Raw genomic sequence first — 25521 nt, 5'->3', positions numbered from 1 at the left:
ATGCAAACTATGATACTCTTTTGTGCATACGATTGATGCTATCTCAAATATGCAGTAGTGCATAAGCTGAGTGGAGCCGAGCTCGAGCCATGTCAGGTTCGAGCTTGGCTCGTTTGCCAAATTGTGAGCTTGAGCTCAAGTCGAGCTTGAATAACAAGCTCAAGCTCGGCTCAAAGTGATAGCGGTTGGCTTGTGAGTCTGCTCGTGAGCTCGAACTAAAAATTCAATTTTTGCTTAAACTCATTGGAGAAGGTATTGGCGGTGGGAGGAGGATGATGGAGCAGTAGCTCACCCAAAAATGCATTCAAATGACTAACGTCAGGCTAATCGAGCCCGCTCGCAAGCCAATGAGCCCAACCGAGATGAGCTCAAGCTCGTGCTCATTTAATAAATGAGCTCAAGTTTTAGCTTGAACTCGGCTCGTGGCTTCTTATTAACTATAAAAAAACTGTGAATTAGCGCTAGAATAATTTTCAACGCAAATTTAGCGATCGATTAGCGTCCGTTAGTGTCGTCACGCGAACAGCAGCTCCACTTCGCACCCTAATCTCATTGCTCTTTCGTTCGTCAGCTCCATCTCCTCTGAGCTCCTCCACCTAATCCATGTCTGATCATCCCTCCAACCGCGTCCAAGGTGAAAAATCTTCTTCCACACCTTCAAGCTTTGATTTAGCATTAGTTTTCATTTATTTTTTCCTTGCATAGGTGTTAGATCCGAAAATACATAGCTTTTGCACAAGTTTTTTTTGTATTTCATTGTTATGTATGTAATTTATATGAATTTCATGGTTTTTCATAAATTTAGGTATAAGATATGTAAATACATAAGAAATTTGTGCTACGTTTGAAAATTTAGGTGTGAGATATGTGAATGCAAAAGTAATATGTATATAAATATAGAAATTTAGGCTTAAGGTATGTAAATACATAAGAAATTTAGGCTTAAGATATGTACATACATAAGAAGTTTGTGCTATTTATGTAATATTTAGGTGTTTGCACTATGTGTGTAAATATAAAAAATTATGTGCGTGAGACATGTAAATACATAAGAAATTTGTGCTATGTACGTAAATATGAAAATTTAAGTTCGCAGCCTTTTAACTTAAATACTGAAATACACCTTTTTCATGCATAGCAAGGTGGCATGCACGTAAACATTTGAATTTTGAACCTTACATGTTAGATATGTAAATACATAGGAATTGATTGGTACGTATGCAAATCTTCAAATCATACATTTATACTAATCACAATGTTAATTGAGTAACATAAGATCAACTGTAACAGCCAAACTTCGATAAAGAAAATACACAAATCATTCAAATTCACAGTTAAAAGCAGATCCTGCTCCACAATTTCACACAAAACTCCCACTATAATAATCACAGAACTGAAACAAAAAAAAGCATCTTAAAATTCATGGTGGTAGTTTTTTCATGCCTTTTAGAAACCAAGCAAACTTACTAGACCCGATTCGCTTGGAGCAGCCCGTCTCGGATCTGATCGGCGACGTCTCGAACAGCTCCAGGTCCATGAGGGATGAACACCGCCGAGCTCTTGGAGGCGGCTCCAATCTCCTTCATGGTGTCGAAATATTGCGTGACGAGGACCATGTCCATCACATCCTTTGCCGTTGTTCCGGGCACGTTGACGGAAAATCCCAACACGCTGTCTCTCAATCCGTCGACGATCGCCTGACGCTGCCGAGCTATTCCGAGACCTGACAGATACTTTGCCTCAGCCTCGCCCTCAGCTCGCTTGATCTGGATGATTTTCTCAGCCTCCGCCTTCTCGTTTGCAGCCGACCTTAGTCTAGCGGCTGACGAAAAGGGGTGATTTTTAGTAGAATTTATGTTTTGATTTTGATGTAAGAAAGGGAGGATGAGTCATGAATCTGAAGTCAGTAAAAAAGCTGGAGCAGATTCTTAGGGGCAGTTTGGGATCATTATTGGGGGCATTTATACACATACGGCCCAATTCCCATATATTTAGATACTGAGCACCTAAATTTTTGCATATTGCATAAAAAAAAACTACTTTAACTTAAAAAAGTGAAATACGTTTTTCCATGCATAAATAAGGAGGTAAGAATGCAAAACTTTTAAGTTTAGGCATATGCAAATATGTAAGAATTGCATGGTATGTATGTAAAACTTCCGTTTTATTTTTATTTTATTTTGTTTATATGTTTACTTGAAATAAAACATATTTGTCATGTTATAACAAGTTTATTTGTTTAAAAAAAAAAAATTTTTTTTTTGATATTTTGAGTATTTTTAAAAGCAAGCAACTTTGTTTTTGGGAAAAAAAAAACATACAAAAACACACTAAACAAATACTATTTTTAAAATAAAACAAAAATGCTTATGTAGCACATGTCATGCATAACACATAATTCTTATGTATTTACATATTGCACACCTAAGCTTTCATATTTACACACACAACGCTCAAATCTTTAAAATCATATAAAAAATATCACTTATCATTTTGTAAAACTGAAATACACCTTTTTTTCATGCCTAGGTTTAAAACACCAACGTAAATATGAAATTATAAGGGTGAGATTCGTAAATCTATAATAATTGTGCGCTATGCATGTAAATTTCCTAAAAATAAAAATCATGTAAAAAATACACTAAACAAACATGCTTGAAAATATAAAACAAAAGTGATCCCAAATAAGCCCTTAATTTCAATAAAACAAGAATCTGGAAGCTAAAATGGGAAGAATTAGCTTTGACAGAAAAAACCAAAAGAAGAAAATTACCAGCATTGATTTCATTCATGGCTCTCTTGACATGCTCATCTGGTTCAATATCGACAATTAGAGTCTGCACTATTTCATAGCCATAAGCAGACATGGCCTTCTCAAGTTCGTCTTCCACAGCTCTCGCGATTTCGTTCTTCTGCTCGAAAACGTCGTCCAGGTTGAGTTTTGGAACACTAGCTCTGATTACTGTGGGAAAACAGAAGTATGTTTAAATTATGATTGGGAAATTTGCATATATACCACACAATTCTAATGTATTTACATATCTGACACACTTAGGTGTCATAAACCTGTGGTGATGTTAAAGAATTGACTGGTGTTCATGTGAATATGAATATTTAGATGTTAGATATGTAAATACATAAGAACATGTGGTATGTATGTAAATGCCTCATGATGATAATATGAGAAAGGCGGTGAGAAATAGATTCAAAAGATTCTTGTGAAACAAATTTCTGATGCAGCTCAAAGTTTTTAAGTGTAGGAAAACAAGATTCAACATTTTGAGCTTTATAACTTTATTTCATCTTCATATGACAAAACTAGGGCTTTGTTAGGTTTGAAGGAATTACAAGAAATAAAATAAAAAGAAAATGATTAAAAATAGTGAAGTAAAATATATGCAAGATCTACATACATGCCGCTCAAATCTTATATATTTACATATTTAACACCTAAACTTCAATTTTTTTCATATATTCAACCTTACATATGCATGAAAATGTGTATTTCACTTCTTAAAGGTTAAAATAGTCGCATTTTTTATGTGATAGGAATGATATGGTGGTATAAATGTAAAAAAGCAAAGTTTAAGTGTTAGATATGTATATACCTAAGAATTGGGTGGTATGTTTGTAAATAACAGTTTCAACTTCTTTCAAGTAGATAATTTTCAAATAAATTACCATCAAACACATAAGCCTGGATTTGAGTCCTTGTGTTGCTAAGCTTGTAGAATGCATCATTCGCTTTACCAGCAAGCGCACGGTATTGTATGGATGCAACAACATTGACAAAAACATTATCCTGTAACAGATAATATGATTAGTAGTTCATTTAGAAAGCATTAAAGCAAAATATTTAGCAAAATTTACATAATATTTACATACATAGCACTTTGGCGCTTTAAACCTATGCATAAAAATGTATATTTCATTTTTAAAATGTGAAAATAATGCTATTTCTGATGCGATATTAAAGGTTTTAGTGTTATGTGTGTAAAAATGAAAGTTTATGTGTGAGATATGTAAATACATTAGAATTGTGTGCTATGGATGTAAATGTCCCATATATTTATAAAACAAAGCTTTAATAGCTCCCGCAGTGGAGAACTTCAATCATATCTCACACCTAAACTTTGATGTTTACGCTTATGCCACCCAAATCTTTCATACCGCAATAAATAAATAAAAAAAATAGCATCATTGTTACTTTTAGAGAAAGCAAAATAGACCTTTTCACGGATACATAAGTTGGTACAAATGTGAAAAGTAAAGTTTAGGTGATAGATATGTAAATACACAAGAATTGAATGGTATGCATGTAAATCTTCCATATATCAATATGCTAAGCACGTCATGTTTCACTGTCAGATGCTCAACTCTTGGACATGTTAGGCAGCACTGAGATTCCCTAGTTTTTTATAACGTGGTTTTCAAATGATATGGCGCAATGCATGATCTCATGATCTTGTTCAATACATTTGTTAAACATCAAAATCTTGTCAGAATAACCGAAACATTTTTAAAAATTTCACACCAAACAACATAACATTTGAGGGGCATTTACATACATAACACCCAACTCCTATGCATTGACATAATTAACACCTAAATTTTACGTTTTATATCCATATCACATAAAAAATACCACCATTTTAACTTTCAAAAGGTAAAATACACCTTTTTATGGATAGTTAAGGGGGCATATATGTAAAAATTGAAATTTAGGTGTTAAATATGTAAATAAATAAGAATTAAGTTGTATGTGTGTAAATATTCCAGCATTTAAACATGCAATTTGCTCTGTTATCACCAACCAAACTTGAGACAATGGAATGAATAACAATATAAAGTAGGGGCATTTACATGCACACCACTCAAACATTAATATCACATAAAAAATACCACCATCGCGGTCTTCTAAAAGTGAAATGCAGCTTTGCATGCATAGGTTTATGAAATCAAAGTGTTATAAGTGTGAAGTATCAAATGTTGGGTGTTATATCTGTAACTATATAAGAATTATGTGGTATGTATTTAACTTTCCCAGTAAAGTATGAAAAGAACTTTATTTATCGAATATTATAACAGCAAATCATCATAATTCCTACTAAGTTTGACTATCTTATGTAACCATAAATTTAGTAAAATGAAAGCCAAAAAAAGTAATCACCTTCGTCTTTGTTTCACATTTCACGTCTAGTTGTTGTAATCGTAAGGAGAGATAGCCAGCTATGTGACTACCCATGAACCACGGGACGCAATGGCAGCCAGGCTCGAGAACATCGTTAAACTTTCCGAATTGCTCTCTAATAGCAACAGTGGATTGGTCTATTTGTACGCAACATAACAGCTGCCCCATGGCTTAAACTTGAGCTTTTATCTGGATGTAAATTTGTAAAAGATGAGAAAAGTTACTATATCAAAGATGACAACATCAAGACCATTACATTATGCGGCATTTACATACATACCATACAATTCATATGTGTTTACATATATAACCACAACATTTATATTCACATGCATAACACTCAAATTTTTAACCAAAAAAAATATCATCATTCTATCTTTTTAAAAGTGAAATACACATTCCCGTGCAGAGGTTTATGACACCAAAGTGTTAACGTGGAAATATCAAATTTTGGTTGTTAGATATGTAAACATAAGAATTGTGTAGTATGTATGTTAATTTCGCTATTCTATACATGTAAAACAGTAAAGTGTAGGTAATAGATATGTAAATTCATAGGAATTGAGAGGTATGCATGTAAAACTTCCAAAAATAAAAGTACCAATATCACAATAACACTTAGAAGGTTCCCTCTAAGGCGGTGTTTGGTACACCTATTTAAACAAGACTTATGTCAGAATTAACGTAAATCCCGCCAAACGCGAAAAAATAGAACTTAAATCCTGTCGTTTCTTAAATTTGAATTTTTGTCTACCTTGATGAAAACTCTGAATTTATTACATTGGGTTTTTAGGTGGATTTAACGGACTTAAGTGAGGAAGTCTTCTCTCATCGCCAAACACTTTAAAGGGATTTAATTGGATTTAACCTTATCAAACCAAACATTGTTCTAGATTTAATGCATCTGGATTCAATATATCTGGATTTATAGGATTTACTAAATCCTATTTAACTTAAATCTTAGGTGCAGCCAAACATCCCCTAAAAGAGTTAGCATCAAACAACTTGTTAACATACATATACATATAAATTTAAAATAAAAAATTTACATAATCAAAGAGATCCCAATCAATATCTTTTGGTGGGATTTGAAAGTTGTTATGTCAAAAAAAGAAAAAAAAAATGGATTCACTAGTCTCTCCTCTCTCCAAAAGTTAAGAGAGATGAATTACATTGAAATGTAAATTAGGGCTGCAAACGTTTAAACAGAAATTGAAAAATCTCCCTGCAATCGTCGGAGGAATGTGTTTCTGCAAATTCTATGGCACAAAAGCAGAAAATACTTACATATAGTTGGTAATAACAGAGAAAAATTACACCAAAACCATAAATTCTCACCGTAAAATATAGAAACAGATCTTCAAAACTAGGGCTAAATTCTACCAAAAACAAAATTATAACAAAATAAATAGATCGTATTCAGACTCAGCAAGACTGATCCACAAGAGATTTTGGGAGAGGATAAACTTACATTAGCTCCGCCCTTGAAATCAGAGCTCCTAAGAAACCCCCAAGGATCCAAATTTAAAGAGAAAGAAGACGCATTAATTTCCACTTTCTAAATATGAAAGAGAGAGAGAGAGAGAGCCAGCCCATTCAAATAATAAATATATATAATTTTAAAATTATACAAGTCTCCACGTCATTCAAGCGTCTATAATTCAAGTATCATACCCTATACTTTGAGAAAATTGAATCCCATAACAGAGGGGACTTATAACTGACAAACAAACGTCTAACCAATTGATCTGAGTATGCTGCGCATATATATAAGACACATTAATAAGTGATGTGTTTATCTTTATTTTATAATGTTTTGTACTATTTTTTGTTTTAAAGTATAAAATGTATCGCCATGAACAACTCTACTGCATACATCATTACTATAAAAGGCCAAAATAATTATTTATATAGAAATAACTGGAGCACATCTGTTTTTAAACTACCAAAAACAAAATGAGAGTCACTTTATCTGCAACAGCTTCCCATGTACGCGACCTTAAATTCAATCACAATATCGAAAAAAAAAATTTCAAATAATTGAAATTAAATTAATATCTTTAAAAATATATTTTTTATGTTTGTATATTTAATACTTAAAATTTAAATTTTAAATATATATCACCTTAGGTGAAATGATCATTTCGTTTTTGATGTAATATGAAAGATGTGAATGGTAAAAATGTAAAATTTAGATGTTAGATATGTAAATACAAGAAATGTCTTTTTATGAAGGGGACAAAAGCAGATAAGCATGAGAGACTTCTCAGCAATATGGATGTGTTGAAAGAGAAAGAGAGGCCTTAAAAGCATTTAATTATTGTATACGATAACTCCGAAGTTACGATATCTCCTGGAGGAGGACTACTTCCCCGCGAAGGCTGACAGTGACTTACTACTATTATTATCGTAAATGCTCTCATTTACATAAATACCGCCCAATTTTTATGTATTTACATATCTGAAATTTATGATTTTTGACATTTCAGAATACTAACACACATAATTCCTTTAAGCTCGTATCATTTTTGTGGATAAGACTAGAGAAAAAGCTTAAGAGAAAATTGAATTAGAGAGGCTCACATTGGGGTATAAGAGGTCTTTACTTTGAGTGTTTTGGACTCCTTTTTTTAAGAATAAAGGGGATGCATCAGAGTGTGCAAGTTATAAAGGAATTAAATTGATGTGTCGTACTTTAAAATTATGGGAGACGGTAATTGAACATATGTTAATACGTATTATAAGGATTTCTCATTATCAATTTGGATTTATGCAATGCAGGTGTAATATGGAAGTTATGCATTTATTGAGAGTTTTGATGAAGAAGTGCAGAGAGAATAAGGAGGATTTGCATATGATTTTTATTGATTTAGAAAAAGCTTACGATAAGATTTTAAGAGAATTTTAAGAGATATCCTATGAATATCCTATGAAGAGTTCTAGAGAATAAATATGTTGATATGACTTATATTCAAGTCATTAAATGTATGCATGTTAGAGTTATTACTTGTGTTAGAACAAAAGGAAGGATTGACCAAATATTTTCCTATTTCAGTTGGATAACATTAGGGATCATCTTTAAGCCCATTTCTTTTTGGTTTAGTTATGGATGTTCTTAATGGACATTTATAGGAGGATTTACCTTGGTATATGCTTTTCGTTGATGATATTCTTCTCGTGGATGAGACTAGAGAAAAAACTTAAATTATAAAGGTCTACATTGGAGTCTGAAGCACTTCATTTGAGTTGAACTAAAACTGAAAACATGGAATGTAATTTTAGTAGTAGTAACACTTGTGACAAAATTGTAGCTATAGATCAAATTATTAAAATATGTGCACGCTTTAGATATGACAATAATATAGATGTGGATGTTATTAGTAGAAGTCAAGTTGGTTGATTGAAGTGGAGGAATGCTTCGGGCCTATTGTGTGCTAGAAAAATACCGCTTTGACTGAAATGAAAATTTAATAAGATGGAGTTGATATCTGCAATGCTTTGTGGCGCTAAATGTTGGATGGTTTGGTCACATTAAATGTCTTAGATGGTTTGGTCACATTCTAATGTTCTGGTTAGGAGAGTATATGTTTTAGATTCGACTTCTATTATTAAGAAAGACAAAAGTAGACATATAAATGTTTGGGCATATTGTATAAAAAAATGATCTTAATTTATTAGAATTAAATGAAAATATGACACTCAATAATAGATAATAGAGAAAATTGATTCATATAGGCGACCCCACTTATTGGGATAAAGATTTATTGTTTTTATTGTTGTTGAAAGAGGACATATGAGATTTATAAGAAAAAATTATATAAAGAATAATATATTTAATAATGAGAATATATTACAACAATAAATATCATTAAATTCTACATAATTATTAAGCACATATGATATTATTGATATGGTAATATTTTTAAGCATGTTAACTTTAATGATCGTAACAATCACGAGTGTGGGTAGGGTTAACAGGTCACAAGTGAAGGTATGATTGTAAATGAACCACTATAATTGATGAACCATTATAACTTGACTTGAATAATACTCGATCATTTATGTTAAAATTAATAAATAATAAATAAGTTTGAATATTTTCTTTAAATATCAAATGATAAGTGTGCTCATGTTGAAGCAATCTTATGATGGGTGACCTTCTGGGAAGTCATACTAACGAGGCAAAATCATGAAGCCACTATGCCAAAACAAACAATACCTTGAAGGGTTACAATTTGAGCTATCACAAATGGTATCAAAGCGTTACACTGGCGGGAAGATGAGAACTAATTGCCATACAGAACAAAATGTTACGTCATGGGAGACACCTCTTGAACTTCATATGAGACAAAGTGCTAAATGGTGGGGGCCACCTATTGAATTTTTTAGGGGACACCACTAAAGTCTTATCTTCCTGGTGGATGATTCAAATATACAATAACAGATGAGTGCGTCAGCTACCTAAGTGAGAAAGATTATGAAACCTCTTATGTTAATTAAAGTTGAACTTTTAAACATCGAGTTTCTTTTTAGTATAACAATGAACTTTCATTAGAAACTCCAAAGTTATGTGTGCTCAAGACGGAGCAGTCCTATGATAGGTGTCCTCATGGAAAGTTACACCAACAAGACAAAACTGTGAGACCATTAAGTCATAATGTACATTACCTTCATTGGCGAGAGTTTCGGCTGTCACAAATTGTATCAGAGGATAACACCAATCGAAAGATGAGCATTAATTGTCATACAAAACAAACTGCTACACCATGGAAGCCACCTTTTGAACTCCAAATGGGTCAAAGTGCAAGATGATGGGAGCCACCTCTTGAATTTTTTAGGGGACACCACTAAAGTCTTATCTTCCTGGTGGATGATTCAGGGATACAATAACAGACGAGGGCGTCAGCTACGTAAGCAGGAGAGATTATGAAACATCTTATGTAGATTGAAGTTGCATTCTTAAACATCGAGTTGCCTTTTAGTATAGCAGTGGACTTTCATTAGAAACTCCAAAGTTATGTGTGCTCATTATGGAACAGTTCTATGACGGGTGTCCTCTTGGGAAGTTACACCAACAAGTCAAAACTGTGAGGCCATTAAGTCATAACGTACAATACCTTCATGGGCGAGAGTTTGGGCAGTCACAAATTGTATCAGAGGATAACACCAATCAAAAGATGAGCATTAGTTGTCATACAAAACAAACTGCTGCACCATGTAAGCCACCTTTTGAACCCCAAATGGGTCAAAGTGCAAGATGATGGGAGCCACCTCTTGAATCTGCAGGGGTCACCTCTAGAAACTCATATGGCAAGTAGATGATTATGGGATAGAAGAACTGACGAGAATGCCAACTAATTAAGTGGGAGAGATTATAAAACCCTTTAAATAAATTGAAGCCAAATTCTTAAACATCGAGTCACTTTTTAGTGTAACAGTGAAATTTCAATAGAAACTTCAAAGTTAAACATGTTCTTCAAGGAACGCTTCTAAGATGGGTGACATCTTAAGAAACTACACCGACGAGGCAAAACCGTGAGACCATTTGGTCATAACAGACAATACCTTGATGGATGAGAGTTCGGGTTGTCATAACATGTATGTTGGATTTTAGTACAAATCATAAATCAATCATTAATGAGAAACTGAAAAGTCTAGTTTTGGTTCTTAAATTTAACCCATGATAATTGCACAATAATATTACATATAATAAAATTAACAATTTAATAAAATTTGTTTACTACTAAGCTCACATTGAATGATGCATAAATTTAATAAAAATAAAATTTAAATATACCCAAGCATTCTCCAACAAATCTACATGAAAATAAACATGTTAATAATCAAAATAGGGTGTTCAGTTTGAAGCCATATTATTGTAATATTTTCAATGATAGAAAATGTTTTGTCAATAAATATTTAAAATGATAAAATAGAATAGAACAAAGCAAAGAAAATTTCAAATCAGAATTTTAATTATAATAAAATTTAAAATCATTATATTTTATGTTGAGAAAAATTTATAAAAAATTTTGGTTGATCAATTAAAATTTATATTATTTTTAAATTTAAAATTTCCTGCTTAAAATAGAAGAAAAACTTACAAACATATCACAAAATTCTTTTTTATTTACAATTTAAAGAATTAAAATTTGATATTTCATTTATAATATTTTGCTGTTATGAATCTATGCATGAAAATGTTAATATCACTTTTAAAAAGCTAATAATAATAATATTAGGGCCCGTTTGGGGCAAATTATTTGGTGCGGTGACGTTTTGAAAACACACCTAGATTGTTTGGGTAAACTGTGTTTCGACAGCTTATGCTTTTTTAAAACGTTTTCACACACCTAGATGCATCTATCTAGGTGCAGTGACAGCTTTTTGCAGCGATCTGGCTTTTCTAAAAAAAAATAAAAATTTGCAATAGCCACTGCACCTAGCTTATCAACAGATTATTTTTAATCAGCTTATCAGCAGATTATTCAATAAGCTGAAGCTGTCCCAAACACGCTCTTAGTATTATAATGTTAAGAATGTGAGTGATATGCTTGTAAATATGATTGTTTATATATTATATATTTAAATATATAAAATTAGAAATTCATATATATATATATATATATATATATATAATACCCAAAATTTGATATTTATAGGTATATATATGTAAGGGTATGTATGTAAACATGAGAATGGCATGTGATAATATAACAATTGTGTGGTAAGAAAATAAAAATGACTAGAGATTAATTATTGTTAACTATAACTCCGAATAAGTTGAATGACGTCCACGCGAAGGCTCCGGAGTTATTATTATTATTATTAAATATTATTTTAATATTCTCGTTATGGAACTAAATAAAACTCTTTTTGGATAGCGATAAATTTAAATTTTGGGAGAGAAATGAGAAGAACAGAGGCATTTGGTTGGGTAGGTGAGATAAATATTTGGATCATAAAAAATGTAAAAAAATAAAGCTTCCTTGTCATGCATGTAAATACATAAGAAATGACGAAAAATTATTAAGTCTGAATTCCGGGTGTAGAGATACGTCCGGAGTCCAATGAATCACCTCCACATGGAGCTGATAGAAAAAAAAACTCGTTTTCTTGTGATCTGGCCTGGTAAGATAGGAGAATATTCCTCCCGTGTTATTCAACGTTATTCAGGTGTTATTGTGGTGATATTGAAGTGTCATTGTGCTATTATAATACCGAAAATATTTTGATAACACAATAATACATTAATACTACTATAATAACACATGCATAATGTGAAATAACACGAGAGGAAAGGAATATTCTCCTGTGCTAGTGCTAAAACGATTTTTTTTAACGATTTTTTTTTGTCACCTTCACGTGACGTGATTTCATTGGACTCCGAACGTATCTCTACGTCCAGAGTCTGAACATAATATTTGTTCAAAAGTTAGGGGTAATATTTGTTCAAAAGTTATGGTTATATATGAAAATCTTGCCGAACTCCTATCTAAAAGCTAGCAAAACTCCCTAACCTCACCCCAAAAAGAGAAAATACCTTCACTTTAGCTTCTTTGTAACTCAAGGAACAACACCAACCTTCTCCTCTCTCTCCCTCATAGAATAAAGATGCCACAAGAAACCCATTACTTCAAAAGAAACCCTATAACAATGCCATGCACACGAGCAAATATTACATACGTTCACCATATGTATGTCAGTCGATACAAATACAACAAAGTCGTATTTTTTTTTCTCTACACGCATCACAGCCGTTAATGCACATACGATCGTAATATTATTTTCATGCATGCATGCATATAAATAAAAATATAAACTTTATTATTAAATAATATAAATATTTATCTCCTTATATATATCCATCAAGTACTCCAAATCTCTCAAGGCAATTCTTCAATCAAAAATGCTTCCGAGGAGAGGAGAGAGGAGAGCTCGGCCGCCACTTCAACCCATATATGATGACTTCAAGCCGCCGGAGGAATGGGTGCAGGAGCCCTCCGGCTATATCCTCCGTCTATATCTTCCCCAAGGTATTAAAAAAAATGATTTTTTTTTATTTTTTATTAATTGAAATATATTAATTAATTATATCATAATTTTAGGAGGGGTGAGGAATGTAAATTGAGAAGAAGAAATTTTATGTGGAATTATTTTGATATAAATTATATAATTACATTTATACTCCATAAGACTTCTATATTTGCAAATCTATAATGCATAAATTTTTATATTTGAATGCATAAAATTCAAATCTTTGATATAAATGTAGCTTTTTTAATGCATGGGTTATGATGCATATGAAAGTGTAAATTTTGGATGTAAATATATACAAATTGATTGGTATTTATGTAAATTTATCATTTTTATGTCCTTTATTGTTATATATCCTCGTGAACTTGAAAATCATTGAATTTATTTTTAGCTTAGTGCAATATGAAATATTTATGTATAGTGCTAATTTCAAAACAAATCTATTAATTAATTTATATTAATTAGGATGCCTTGATATATATTTTTTTATCAAGATATATAAAATAAATAAATAAATTCAAAATAGTAAGATAATATATGCCCATATAGCTCCTTAAATCCACTAATGCTTAATCTCTTCTTGTGGAGAAATATTTGCGTGAGTAAGACGTACGCAGAGTTGTGTACATATTAGGTTATTCGGAGGATACAAGTAGTTTACACTTAGGTTACATGAAGAGTTATAAGGGTTATAACCTTAGTGTAACCTGTCTGTACCATCTGAATAACCTAATATGTACGCAACTCTGCGTACGTCTTACGTACTCAAATATTTCCCCTTGTTGTGATCTTCAATTTTCTTTTAAATTTTAAGTTTCAAATCTATCCTTTATTATGATCATCTAAAAGGAAATTATCATGCAATTAAAAAATTAATATATTATTTTTTGATGTGATATATTTATGGAGAGTAGAATTATTTTTTATTTGTTTTTCAATATAATAATAATAATTCTCAATTGTGAATCTAATTACTGTTATTATATTGGATTATAAAGTATAAATCTCTTCAATAATGAAATGGCCACAATAAGAATGTAATTAATGGAATTTATTATTTTAATAATTAATTGACACTCAAAATATTCAAAATAATTATATTCATTGTTTAAACTAAATTTTCAATCTAAACCTACACGGGCCAATTGCATTTCTTTAGCATTCTATTAATAGGATTTGACAATGGATTTAGCTTAAATCCACTCAAACATGAAGAAAAATGAAAACGAAATTCAATACTTCGTTAAATCAAATTTTCTCGTGTTTCATCTTTTTTTGTTTTTCAAATAGTTCTACAATATAAATCTGGATTTGGTATATCTGATTGTGAGGTGAATTTATTTTGTCGTCGCTCGCTGACTCTTCCTTGTGCAATTGAATTCGATAAATCCTGATTATTTAGATTTGATAAAGATGATGTGATAATTCTTGATTTATCGAATTTGACAAATTAAATTTAACGTAAATGAACCCGAGGGAGAGGGGTTTTACGACTGACAATGCAACTGTCTACCAACTTGAATCTCAAGGGAGACAAATTTGTTTAATCTGTTTTTTTGTTTTTGTTTTTGTTTTTTTTTATTTTATTTTTTTATTATTATTATTTTGTATGTATACAAGCATTCAAGAAGGAGGAATTGAATATTTCATATGACCAAACCGGGAAGATAACGGTCCTGGGAACAAAGCAAGTGGGTGAACTCAGATATGCTAGGTTTCAGTCCTCTTATAAAGTTCCACAAGATTCAAACTTTGAAAAAATTGGCGGAAAATTGGAGAACAATATTCTTTCCTTAACCATCCCAAGAATCATCAAACGTAAGCCTTCTGAAGATAAGAAAGAAGAACCAGTAATGGAAGAGAAGGCAAAGATGGTTATAGAAACAAGAAAGGAAAAGGATGAAGCAAGAGTAGAGAAGAAGAAACTGTTAATGGCAGTGGAGGATAAGAAAGAAGATACAGTGATCAAAGAAAAGAAAGAAGAATCAGTAATGGAGGAGAAGGCAAAGTTGGTTACAAAAGCGAGGAAGGAAGAAGATGAAGCAACAATAGCGAAGAAGAAGCCATTAATGGTTGTGGAGGAGAGGAAAGAAGATGCAGTGATCAAAGAGAAGAAAGAAGAACCAGTAATGGAGAAGAAGGCAAAGATGGTTACAGATGAGAGGAAGGAAGAAAATGAAGCAACATTAGCGAAGAAGAAACCTTTAATGGCTATGGAGGAAAGGAAAGAAGATTCAGTTATTAAAGAGAAGAAAGAAGAACCAATAATGGAGAAGAAGACAAAGATGATTACAGATGCGATGAAGGAAGAAAATGAAGCAACAGTAGCGAAGAAGAAACCTTTAATGGCTATGGAGGAAAGGAAAGAAGATTCAGTTATTAAAGAGAAGAAAGAAGAACCAATAATGGAGAAGAAGACAAAGATGATTACAGATGCGATGAAGGAAGAAAATGAAGCAACAGTAGCGAAGAAGAAACCATTAATGGATGTGGGGGAAAGGAAAGAAGATGTAGCTATCAAAGAGAAGAAAGAAGACCAAATAATGAACGAAACAATGCAGCGCATTAATGAGAAGATGAAAGATGAAGCAAAGATGACAACAATGGAGATGGAAGAGAGGATTACAGAAGCAGAACCCTTAACAGAACTGAAAGAAGAACTACGAACTATGAAGGAGAGAAACGTAGAAGAGAGGAAAGATGAATCAATATTAAATGAAATGAAGAAAGCATCAATGGTGAAAGAGAAGCTAAAAGAATCTGAAGAGAAATCAAGGTATTGTCATGAGGCAGAAGTGGGGGAGAAGAAACCAGTACATAAAGAAAAAAGAAAGCGAAGATGGGTTTGGAATGAAGAAGAAGGTAAGGGTTGGTTGCATTGGATAGATAGTAGATTTATAGAAGAAGTGTTGCATAGAGTTTACAAAAACAAAAAATACATTACTTTGGCTCTGGTGGCATTCACAACTGGTTATTTTATCTCTCGGAAGCTGAGAAGAAGAGGATGATTAGGTGTATATGGTGGACATGAGGCCTAATAAAATCATTTTATATACTAATAGACTGTAATTATTTGATCCTATTGCTCTACTTGTTCTATTATACATAAATAAATGTAAGGAGTGGGTTAGGTGGTGATATTGGGTTACATATATGTCATGATATGAATTTAATGTGGATATTCTAATTCATTATATATTTTTCAATGAAAGACACCATTAGATTGATTTATAAGGGATGATAACTTAATATTGTGAGATGAATCTTGATAGGGAATGAAACAAAGTATAGTGCAACAAATTAAAGACTATCAATCAACATTATTTTGGGATCATATACCAATGAATAGTTGTTATCTAATACATAGTGTGGCAAATCATGAATCATTTATTTTTAAACCCCAAATCTAATTATGACTTTTGCCAATGGTAAAAGAATTTGTTGTTTGAATCATAAATCATCTACTCAATAAAGCTAAAGGATTTACAATGTCATACCGGTTACAACCACAACAAGAAATTGCCCGTTCAGTGTCGAACTTTTCCAACGCTAATCTGGAGATTTTCTGATGCTAATCCCGATTAACATCATATTAGCATAAAAAATGTGGCGTTAAATTATGCGTCGGTAATTGAGTTTCCGTCGGCATTTGCGTTGGATTTTTATTAGCATTTGAATTTGCGTTGCCAAAATTTATCACTAAAACTTTTCTTCGAAAATGCGGGCAATGCTAACATAACTAGGGCTGTCAAAAAAGTTCGTTGTTCGCGAACAGCTCATGTTCGGCTTGTTGAGTAGCTCGTGTTCGGCTCGTTCACGAACGAGCCGAGCACGAAGAAGTTTTTAAAGCTCGAATTATAAACGAGCCGAACACGAACAGCTCTTTGTTCGCTCGTGTTCGGCTCGTTTTAGCTTGAAATAAAAAAAAAATATATAATTATTTATATAATAATATATTACACATATTATTTATATAATAATATATTATATATATTTATATCTAAGTTTAAATTGTAATTGCTCTTGTGGTAATGTGGTTCAACGTCTTGCTTTGCATACATTTGGTTCAGGTTCGAATCAAACACTTTACATCTATTTTTTCAGTTTAATTTTAACGAGTCAATTTTGAGCCGAACATGAACACGAATATTTAAATCGAGCCAAACACGAACACGTTGTTCACGAGCCATTTTCGAACACGAGCCGATTTCGAACATGAACAATTTCGAACGAGCCAAACACGAGCCAAGCTTGAGTTCGCTCAAGCTCGGCTCGTTTACAGCCCTAAACATAACAATTCAGGAGCGTCGAATTTGTTTGACTCAAATTAGCATTGGATCATGTCGACTCTAATTAGCATCACCCGGGTTCGATGTTCATGCGTCGATTTAGCGACAACATGTATGGATTGACTGGTTAGTGTCAGAACATTTTAACACTAATCTGATTCAAACATGTAAGAAAATAAAAAAAATACAGCAAAACAAACATATATTTCACCTTGCTGCACATAACAAATACAAGAAACATAATTACTAAATTTGATAAAATATAAACAGATCAAGCTGTTGAAAGTTCACAACATAAGAAACTGAAAGTTTGATTAAACATAAATGAAAAAAATATACAATTAATCCCTATGTCGAGGGAACAACATCAAACACAAAATAAAAATTCTAATGCTTCTCGCCATCAGAATTCGGCTCCTCCTTCTCATCCTCATCCTCCTCGACATCATTCATATGTCGCTTGCCTCGACGATCAAAACTTCCTGTCAAGCGCGACAGACTATCTATAACAATTTGTTGGTATTCACACGTCTGTTGAAGCTTTTCATTCATCATCATGTCACACCTGACAAGCTTCTCATGAAGAGTCAGTAAAGAGCTGCTAGGCCCACTCACAAATGCACGTGAGCGTTCAACCTCAAATGCTATCCCCTATGCTCTTACGTTATACACTATCCCTTTCTTCTTCCCCATTGCATGCGTCCACAACTCAAAATTAAACTGAGCAGTGGTAGACTGGTTATTACTGCTGCTGGCGGACGGCGATGTCTGGCTAGCCATCTCCCTCTCTCTTTCTCGAAGCTGCTCGTACTCTTTATGCATAACAAAATCCAAACATTAATTTGCATTTTAAATATTAATTAGCATATTAATAGCCCCACAAAAATAGAAAATTATATTTTTGTAACTTACATTGACATGTCGAAAGGGTTCGAATGCCCAGTATTGTGTCCTCACGCACTGATATGTAAAGACATGCAACTCTGCAGTTGATGACTCTCGGACAAGCTTCTTGGCATGTATATATGATCAAAAAATATTAGAGTCCCATGATTGCATAAATCTGTAAGCTTTTGATTTTTTAGATAATCTTACCAGTCTTTGATAGTGCAATGTGTGGGGAATCGAACCTCCAATTCAGAGTACAACCCCTTGACTCTCTCAGTCATCTCATTCCGTTGATTTTTTTTGTCTTTCTCTATGGTATTCCAGAGAAGCATATACACGGTTCAACTCAACCCATACTTCCTCACCAAGTCATGAGGGTTTCTGCCCCTTCTTCTGTGTTGTAGTAAACATGTCCTCAAGCCTATCCTAGCATGAATCTCAAAAAAATTTCAGATCTACCGATGATGTTCCGGCAATGAGTAAAAAGACCTTTGAAAATTAGTAATTATGTAAGTTTGATGAATATAAAAAGATAAAAATTAGCATTCTATTTCAAATTAAAATATCATACCTCAAACTCCCTAAAGTACATATACCAAGTCGTAATTGGGGTCTGCTTCCATGTAATAAATGATTGATCATACCTACTCCAGTTGATCTCCATGATCCGCATCATGGGCGGCTTGGAGGGGTAGAACCTGGAAATAAAATATTAGTCATATTACAAAGTAGAATGAAAATTGAAATTACTTTACTATACAAAGTATAATTGACTTAAGAGTCACCCTCCGTCACGATATGGACTCTATCGACTGAGTTAATCATCTCAGGTGCTAGAGTAAAGAGGCCAGACTCATTAGATGAGGAATATGGGCGAAAATATCATGCACGAGTGGGAGGTGGTGCCTATGAGGGACCTGGTGAGGGAGGAGGGGCAACAAAAAGAGTCACTTGAGTGGTTGCATAAGTGTCGTACCTGTCAGCGCTGTTGGCGACCTTCTTCAGCCTCTAATATGTGTTCGCCAAAGTCCTTTGAACGCGGGGTCCCTCCGGGACACCTGCCATCAGCTAAAGAAAAAAAAAAGAATTAGTAAGCATGATCACTATGTAATCTAAGACATAAAAGTAAAATGAAATTTGTGTAGAATGACAACATGAAACATTTCATAACTACACAAGAAGGTGCATAAATTAAATAACTAAGTATAAAAACTACTTTTTATTCTGTTTCGTTCGATGATCCGAGTGTTAAAGAACTCAAAATTTATTCACCAACCTCATTATCGTTTTCATCCATATGGACTTCTTCATGAAGCCTCGTGAATCCTCTAGGGATAACTCCTCGTCGATTGAGCTAAGTTGAATATGAAAATTCGACATAATTGGCTCTTGGTGAATTGGTTCGATAGCATTTTACATCTCAACAATTTTTCTGGTTTATTCTTCAATACAACAACCCAATCAAGTTTATCCATTGCTCGACCTAGATATCAAAGATAATAAACTTGACTGGCTTAACTTGTCAGAATAAATGAGTCATACTTTGCATAGCTTATGCTCATTTAAACTTCAATAATATCATACGGGTCTAGTGTCTGTGTTACTCGATTAGAAATATGATAGACATTGCATTCAACATTACCTGAATATTGCAACGAGATTATTTCATTTATTATGTTGTAATAACTGATCTCGTTATTTGTGTGTGTGTTTCTTGTAACACACACACCACAATTATAAGTTTGTTTTTACTCACACTAGGTGCTTGTATGAAATTTATAATCATTCACTTCAAATATGTGTCATGTCCCGACAATATGATTTGACCCCCAAGCACGATCTAATTAGCACGGGTCAGTGATTCTTTTGCTTCTATCATGAACCAAGTAGAATTTCCGGAGCCTATTAGTTTTACTTTGCAGAGTACAACTACAAGACATACAGATGAATTAAGCAGTTGCTTCAACATACGTATAATTTGAATCATTTTAGAAATTCTTCCTCGATCTTCTTGCTTATAAGAAGGTCCTCTTCTATGTTCGTGCTTTAGGTGCATAATCCGTGGAAATTAATGTGTTTTGTATGTTTGAGTTAATTGTTATAACATTAAAGATAAAAACTTACAGAATATTTACCTTCCGTTCGACTAAAATTAGAATTTACTAAATTCATGAAAAAAAAAATTAATGCAATTATAATTTATAAATTTACTAATCATAAATCACCGTTTAGTTCTCGTCTTCTCACTCAGTGCGAGAAAAAAAAATTCCATACGGAGTCCCGACGCAGCTCTGCGTTCGGACTCTAACAAAAAATTGTCACGTGTAACTGACTGGCCCACATAAAAAATGACGTAAAGACGCTAATAACACCCTAAAAATATCATAATTTTATTTGTGCGGTCTTTCGTACGATGTTATTGGTGTTGTTAACGTGTGTTATTGCGATGTTATTATGGTTTAAGATTTATTGCGGTGTTAATGGAGTTATTTTGTGAGGGTTATTGCAGTGTTACCGCAATGTTATTTGTGTGATTCTTCAGACGGTGTTATTGGCGCTAATTACTGTTGTTACTTGTTATTGCGATGTTATTGTGGTGTTATTCGAGTTATTTTGCAGAGTTATTGAAGCGAAACGATGATACCGGTGGTATTGAGGAAAAAATTGCGTACGTAAGAAGTACGCAGAGCTGCGTAAGTTTGGTAGGTTACAGGGAGGGTAATGGGGGTTATGTCCGCCTTATATCCCTTGTAACATCCTTATAACCTATTTGTAACTAGTAAGTTCTGCGCTTCTATTTTCATATATTTGTAAGTTACAGGTAAGTTACATGGAGGTTACAGGGGTATAACCCGGATATAACCCTCCATGCCCTCCATGTAACCCACCTGACATACACTATGTCTTATGTACATACACTATGTCTTATGTACGAAAATATTTCTCGTGATATTGAGATGTTATTATGACGATATTAATGCCGTTTTAGAATAACACTAGATTTAATCATTTTTTAGATAGTCAAACGAGACATAAAAGTTTTTTCCAGCGCGAGATCGAAAAACTTTCAGCCTGCAACACAGAAGTACGCCTTGGTGTCGACAACTCCAGAGAGCTTAGATTCATTGCTGGAGATGAAATGATCTCCGCATGCACTCTGCGTTGGCACTGCTTACTTCTAGAGAGATGGAAAGGCAGGCAGCTGCGAGCCTCCGTTATCTCCATTTCTCGGAGGATAGGCGCTGTTTCATGGCGAATTGGTTGTTCCGTGAACGGCAATTCAACTCACGTGGGTTCTTTTGCCGAATTTCTTAGCACCGTTCTTCTCTCTCATCTTTTTTCCTTAATTATGTGATTCTTCTGGGCGACTATTGCCTTTTGAAGCTTTTCATTATCTTGCAGCATGATTTCGATCCTTCCAAGGAGCTGCTAGGGCTTGAAGCAGGTTCAAGATCGAGGTTTGGCTTTTTGGTTCTTCACAAACTGCAATGATACTGTTGTTTCTCCCAGTGAGAATGTTATTTTGGTTGATTAGTTTACATATTTGGTTCTTCACAAACTGCAATGATACTGTTGTTTCTCCCAGTGAGAATGTTATTTTGGTTGATTAGTTTACATATTTGGTTCTTCACAAACTGCAATGATACTGTTGTTTCTCCCAGTGAGAATGTTATTTTGGTTGATTAGTTTACATTATTCATTACAATTTTTATGTATTCTGAATTTGTGGATGTCTGGCACACATGGAAATTTTTTTTGCAAGTGCCTTTATGAGTTCATTGGTCAAATAATCACCTCTTTTGTTGTAAGTGTCTTTATGAGTTCATTGGGCAAATAAAACTAGTGTTGCTATTAGTTATTTGTTTGTTAGGTACCCCTTGATTGGGTGCTACTTGTGAGTGTTGGTCATAAAAGTTTAACAATTAAATATTGATGGTAGAGTATTACTTGGATGAGTTCTTCTTAGGAGGCTTAACGCTTTAATGACATCAGATGACTATATAGCGGAAATATTTTTTGGTAGCGGAGTACTGGAGTGCGTCATGTCTTTTGTTCCTACAAGAGATTCTACAATAGTAGACGAGTCTATAAAGAAGAAAGTAAAGGTCAAATCAGCTTAGGAAAAAGCTCTTATATATTTAACAATGCATTTGACAAAGTTTGCAATTAAACTTTGCTGTGAGGGATGGTTATTGATTTGACTTAGGCGTCGAAGGCTGCAACTATAGCATATTGTCACCTCCCAAAAGAGCCCTTAAGGGTGGTGCGCAGCCCAGGACTTAAATACTGTTTTTCAGCCCTACACCTAGCCAATGTGGGACTATTTGTCCGTGACATTCTCCTCCACCCAATCACGTGACGCCCTCGTCACGGATCGGCTCCACTGAGGGTCCCACTGGACCATGGAGAGTCCACACACCTGGCAGACAGTAATCTGCTCTGATACCACTTGTCACCTCCCAAAAGAGCCCTTGTGGGTGGTGGGCAGCCCAGGACTTAAATACTGCTTTTCGGCCCTACACCTAGCCAATGTGGGACTATTTGTCCGTGACAATATGCTATCTCTGCTTGCCGATAGTTGTGAAGTAGAGAGGTGTTAGACCCATTGCTTGGAGTCAAGCGAAGAACTTCTTTTCTAAACATGCACTCAACATTTAGTGAATGAGGGAGTTGATTTTGAACTGGTTTCCAACAATTTCACTTTGTTGAAGATCCAATTTCTTACCCTCTAGCAACAAGCTATTTTAATCCAACTTATTCCAAGACATAGGCTTTAGAGTTATCTGGCATCCTAAGCACTAAGCTTTTTAAAGTTACTTGGAAAGATGAAACCCAAGTTGAACAAGCTTAGAAGTTGGTCTTCAAGGTAGATGTGGCAGTTAAGCCTGTCACAATAGCAAGACTCGATGATGTAGCATCTCAAATAAAGATGATGATGATGAGAACGCATTGAGAGGAAGTGAAAAGGTACCAGGGAGATTTATTCCAATTCGTCGATCAGGTGAGTGAATCCTTGTACTCAAAGGAAGCTAAGATTAGGGACAAGTTTGAGGTTGGAGATAAATTATTTTGTCCTCCTGAAGGCGAATTCCGATCTATGTTCTTAGGATTCTGTGAAACTCTCTGGTTATGCATCAGGCTCTGCGAACTCCATATGACAACTTCTATCCAGCTGCGGCTATTATGTCCTTAACCTAGTTCAGCATGATCCTATCAAACATGTGGAGATCGTCAGACACTTCATTAAGGAAAAGATCGAGTCCGGGGAGATTTGCGTTTCATATGTGTCATTCAGTGGTCGACTAGTGGATATCCTCGCCAAGAATTTGCCTCGCTTTTTTGTTCGATGACTTCAAGTCCAAGTTGAACATGACTGACATCTTTGCTTCAATTTGAGGGGGAGTATTAGATTATAACGACTATTCCTATGTCATTATCACTCATTATTTGATTTTATTTCCTGATTATGTATTTCCTCTTTTGTTTTATTCTGTTTTATTTTTTTTTCTGGTTATTTTATTATGTTCACATTCCATTATTATACATATTGTAATTCAGTTTAAGTGCCTCTCCTCCTATCAATGAAATTATGTTGGCCTATTCCAAATCTGAACAATTTTCACATTTTTGTTCACATTAAATGATTTGATTTTGAATTGGGAAAACAATCTTTATTCTTCACCTTCGAGGCGAAAAGTTCATTTATATTAATTAGTACGCAAAATTTAAAAGCATGGAGTTTATATATATATTTGAGTTTCTGGATTTAAAAATTAAATTCAACTATAATTATGCTGAAATGGTCGGAACTCATCAAAATATTAAAGTTTTAATAATAATCTTTCTAAAGATGAAGTTTCCATACATGATAAATGCACTATAAATATCAAATTTTGGAATCATATATTTTTTTGTATGATATGATGCTTTAATATTGTTAATATAATTTAGAAAATACATTTATATATCATATTTGAGTGATTGTAAGTTTTAATCAGTTATGCATAGAAATTATATTGTTAAGGAGCTTGGAGATCATTTCTACCCTACTTTGATTGACGGGTCTTGTAAATATATTAGCTAAAGAATAACTGGTTATTGTATTGCACTATATTAAGCAACAAGCTGATGTTATTGATCCTTTTTTAGGTATTGAACAAGTCTTTTTGATAGGGCTGAGATTTTAGGAATGAAATTGGGTTCTGATACGTATTGATTTGGACTCAAATCAGTACATTTGTTTAAACCTTGAAGTAATTGAGGAAGAAGGAGAAAGAGGGAAGAAAGAAGAGATGGAAAGAATCAATATGCACAACTTAAAAGTATGGAGGGCATGCCAAGCATTATTTTTCTTAAGTATTAAAGTTGCATATTGCATAAACTATGTAAGGCTGTTTATAATACATGATCCTACAAGATAAAAGAATTATTTATTATTTCTAAGCTAAAAATTAACATATTGCTCGTGACAGCTCAAATAAAGATAAACAAGATTAAATATAAACTAATAGAAGTAATACAATGATAAGTCAATAAAATCCATGCTTCTAATACATCACATACGCTCATATGAAATCAGAAATTTGCAATGGATAATTTACAAAAAATGCATTTCTATATTTTTAATGACCAAGGTTTATATTACACTGTTCCTATTATTATTTTCTTAAGGTTAAATTTTTGGCATTTTAATTATTGAAAAAATAAGAAATGAAAACTAATTTATTGGATTTGTAAAGATCAAATTATTGTTGTTGCTAGTAAATTTTTCATAAAATATTCTTAAGTATTAAAGAATTTCATTATGAAATACAAATTTAAATATTTTACTTTTTATAATATTTTTGAATTATTGTCTACTGAGGGGGAGAACAATGGGCCGAGCACTTTGTTTCTTAGTAGGCAATTTGTGCCTGCATGCAGAGAGTGAAAAAGAGATATTTTGATAGGCAATTAGCAGTAGATGAAATTTGTATGCTAAATTGTTTTGGATTATGTGTAATTAATCGTGTGAGATGGGAAAATTAATTAAGGGGGAAGTGCCAATCCAATGAAATGATTTTAAGGATATGGAAAAATTTATATGAATAGACAAAAATAGATATATATATATAT

The 25521-nt window shown here is 33.2% G+C and overlaps 3 protein-coding genes across 3 annotated transcripts in view; 2 read left to right on the top strand and 1 right to left on the bottom strand.

Moving 5' to 3' along the window:
- Positions 1-1277: 1277 nt before the first annotated feature.
- Positions 1278-6763, bottom strand: LOC110037052 (hypersensitive-induced response protein 1). The gene is made up of 5 exons (XM_020741618.1): positions 6663-6763; positions 5171-5380; positions 3682-3802; positions 2774-2962; positions 1278-1822 (listed from the first exon to the last, which is right to left on the bottom strand). The coding sequence occupies exons 2-5, from the start codon at positions 5357-5359 to the stop codon at positions 1467-1469; spliced, it is 855 nt and encodes a 284-aa protein (XP_020597277.1). The 5' UTR covers positions 5360-5380; positions 6663-6763; the 3' UTR covers positions 1278-1466.
- Positions 6764-13089: 6326 nt separating this feature from the next.
- Positions 13090-16381, top strand: LOC110037054 (vicilin-like seed storage protein At2g18540). The gene is made up of 2 exons (XM_020741626.1): positions 13090-13227; positions 14849-16381. The coding sequence occupies exons 1-2, from the start codon at positions 13101-13103 to the stop codon at positions 16234-16236; spliced, it is 1515 nt and encodes a 504-aa protein (XP_020597285.1). The 5' UTR covers positions 13090-13100; the 3' UTR covers positions 16237-16381.
- Positions 16382-20990: 4609 nt separating this feature from the next.
- The window catches only part of LOC110037056, a 20551-nt gene continuing 16020 nt past the window's right edge, over positions 20991-25521 (top strand). The window contains exons 1-3 of the mRNA XM_020741630.1: positions 20991-21098; positions 21455-21694; positions 21808-21863. Of these exons, the coding sequence (XP_020597289.1) occupies positions 20991-21098; positions 21455-21694; positions 21808-21863 (404 nt within the window). The remainder of the gene's footprint in view (positions 21099-21454; positions 21695-21807; positions 21864-25521) is intronic.

Source organism: Phalaenopsis equestris, unplaced genomic scaffold (genome assembly GCF_001263595.1).
Source record: "Phalaenopsis equestris unplaced genomic scaffold, ASM126359v1 Scaffold214330, whole genome shotgun sequence".
Classification (NCBI taxonomy): domain Eukaryota; kingdom Viridiplantae; phylum Streptophyta; class Magnoliopsida; order Asparagales; family Orchidaceae; genus Phalaenopsis; species Phalaenopsis equestris.
This window is presented reverse-complemented; position numbering and strand designations above follow the sequence as displayed.

Excerpts from the sequence above, each read along its gene's own strand:
- LOC110037054 (XM_020741626.1), top strand. The coding sequence starts at position 13,101 with ATGCTTCCGAGGAGAGGAGAGAGGAGAGCTCGGCCGCCACTTCAACCC. Across the intron at positions 13,228-14,848 it reads CCGTCTATATCTTCCCCAAG|CATTCAAGAAGGAGGAATTG; the intron begins GTATTAAAAAAA and ends TATGTATACAAG.
- LOC110037052 (XM_020741618.1), bottom strand. The coding sequence starts at position 5,359 with ATGGGGCAGCTGTTATGTTGCGTACAAATAGACCAATCCACTGTTGCT. Across the intron at positions 2,963-3,681 it reads CCAGGCTTATGTGTTTGATG|TAATCAGAGCTAGTGTTCCA; the intron begins GTAATTTATTTG and ends GTTTTCCCACAG. Across the intron at positions 1,823-2,773 it reads CATGAATGAAATCAATGCTG|CCGCTAGACTAAGGTCGGCT; the intron begins GTAATTTTCTTC and ends CCTTTTCGTCAG.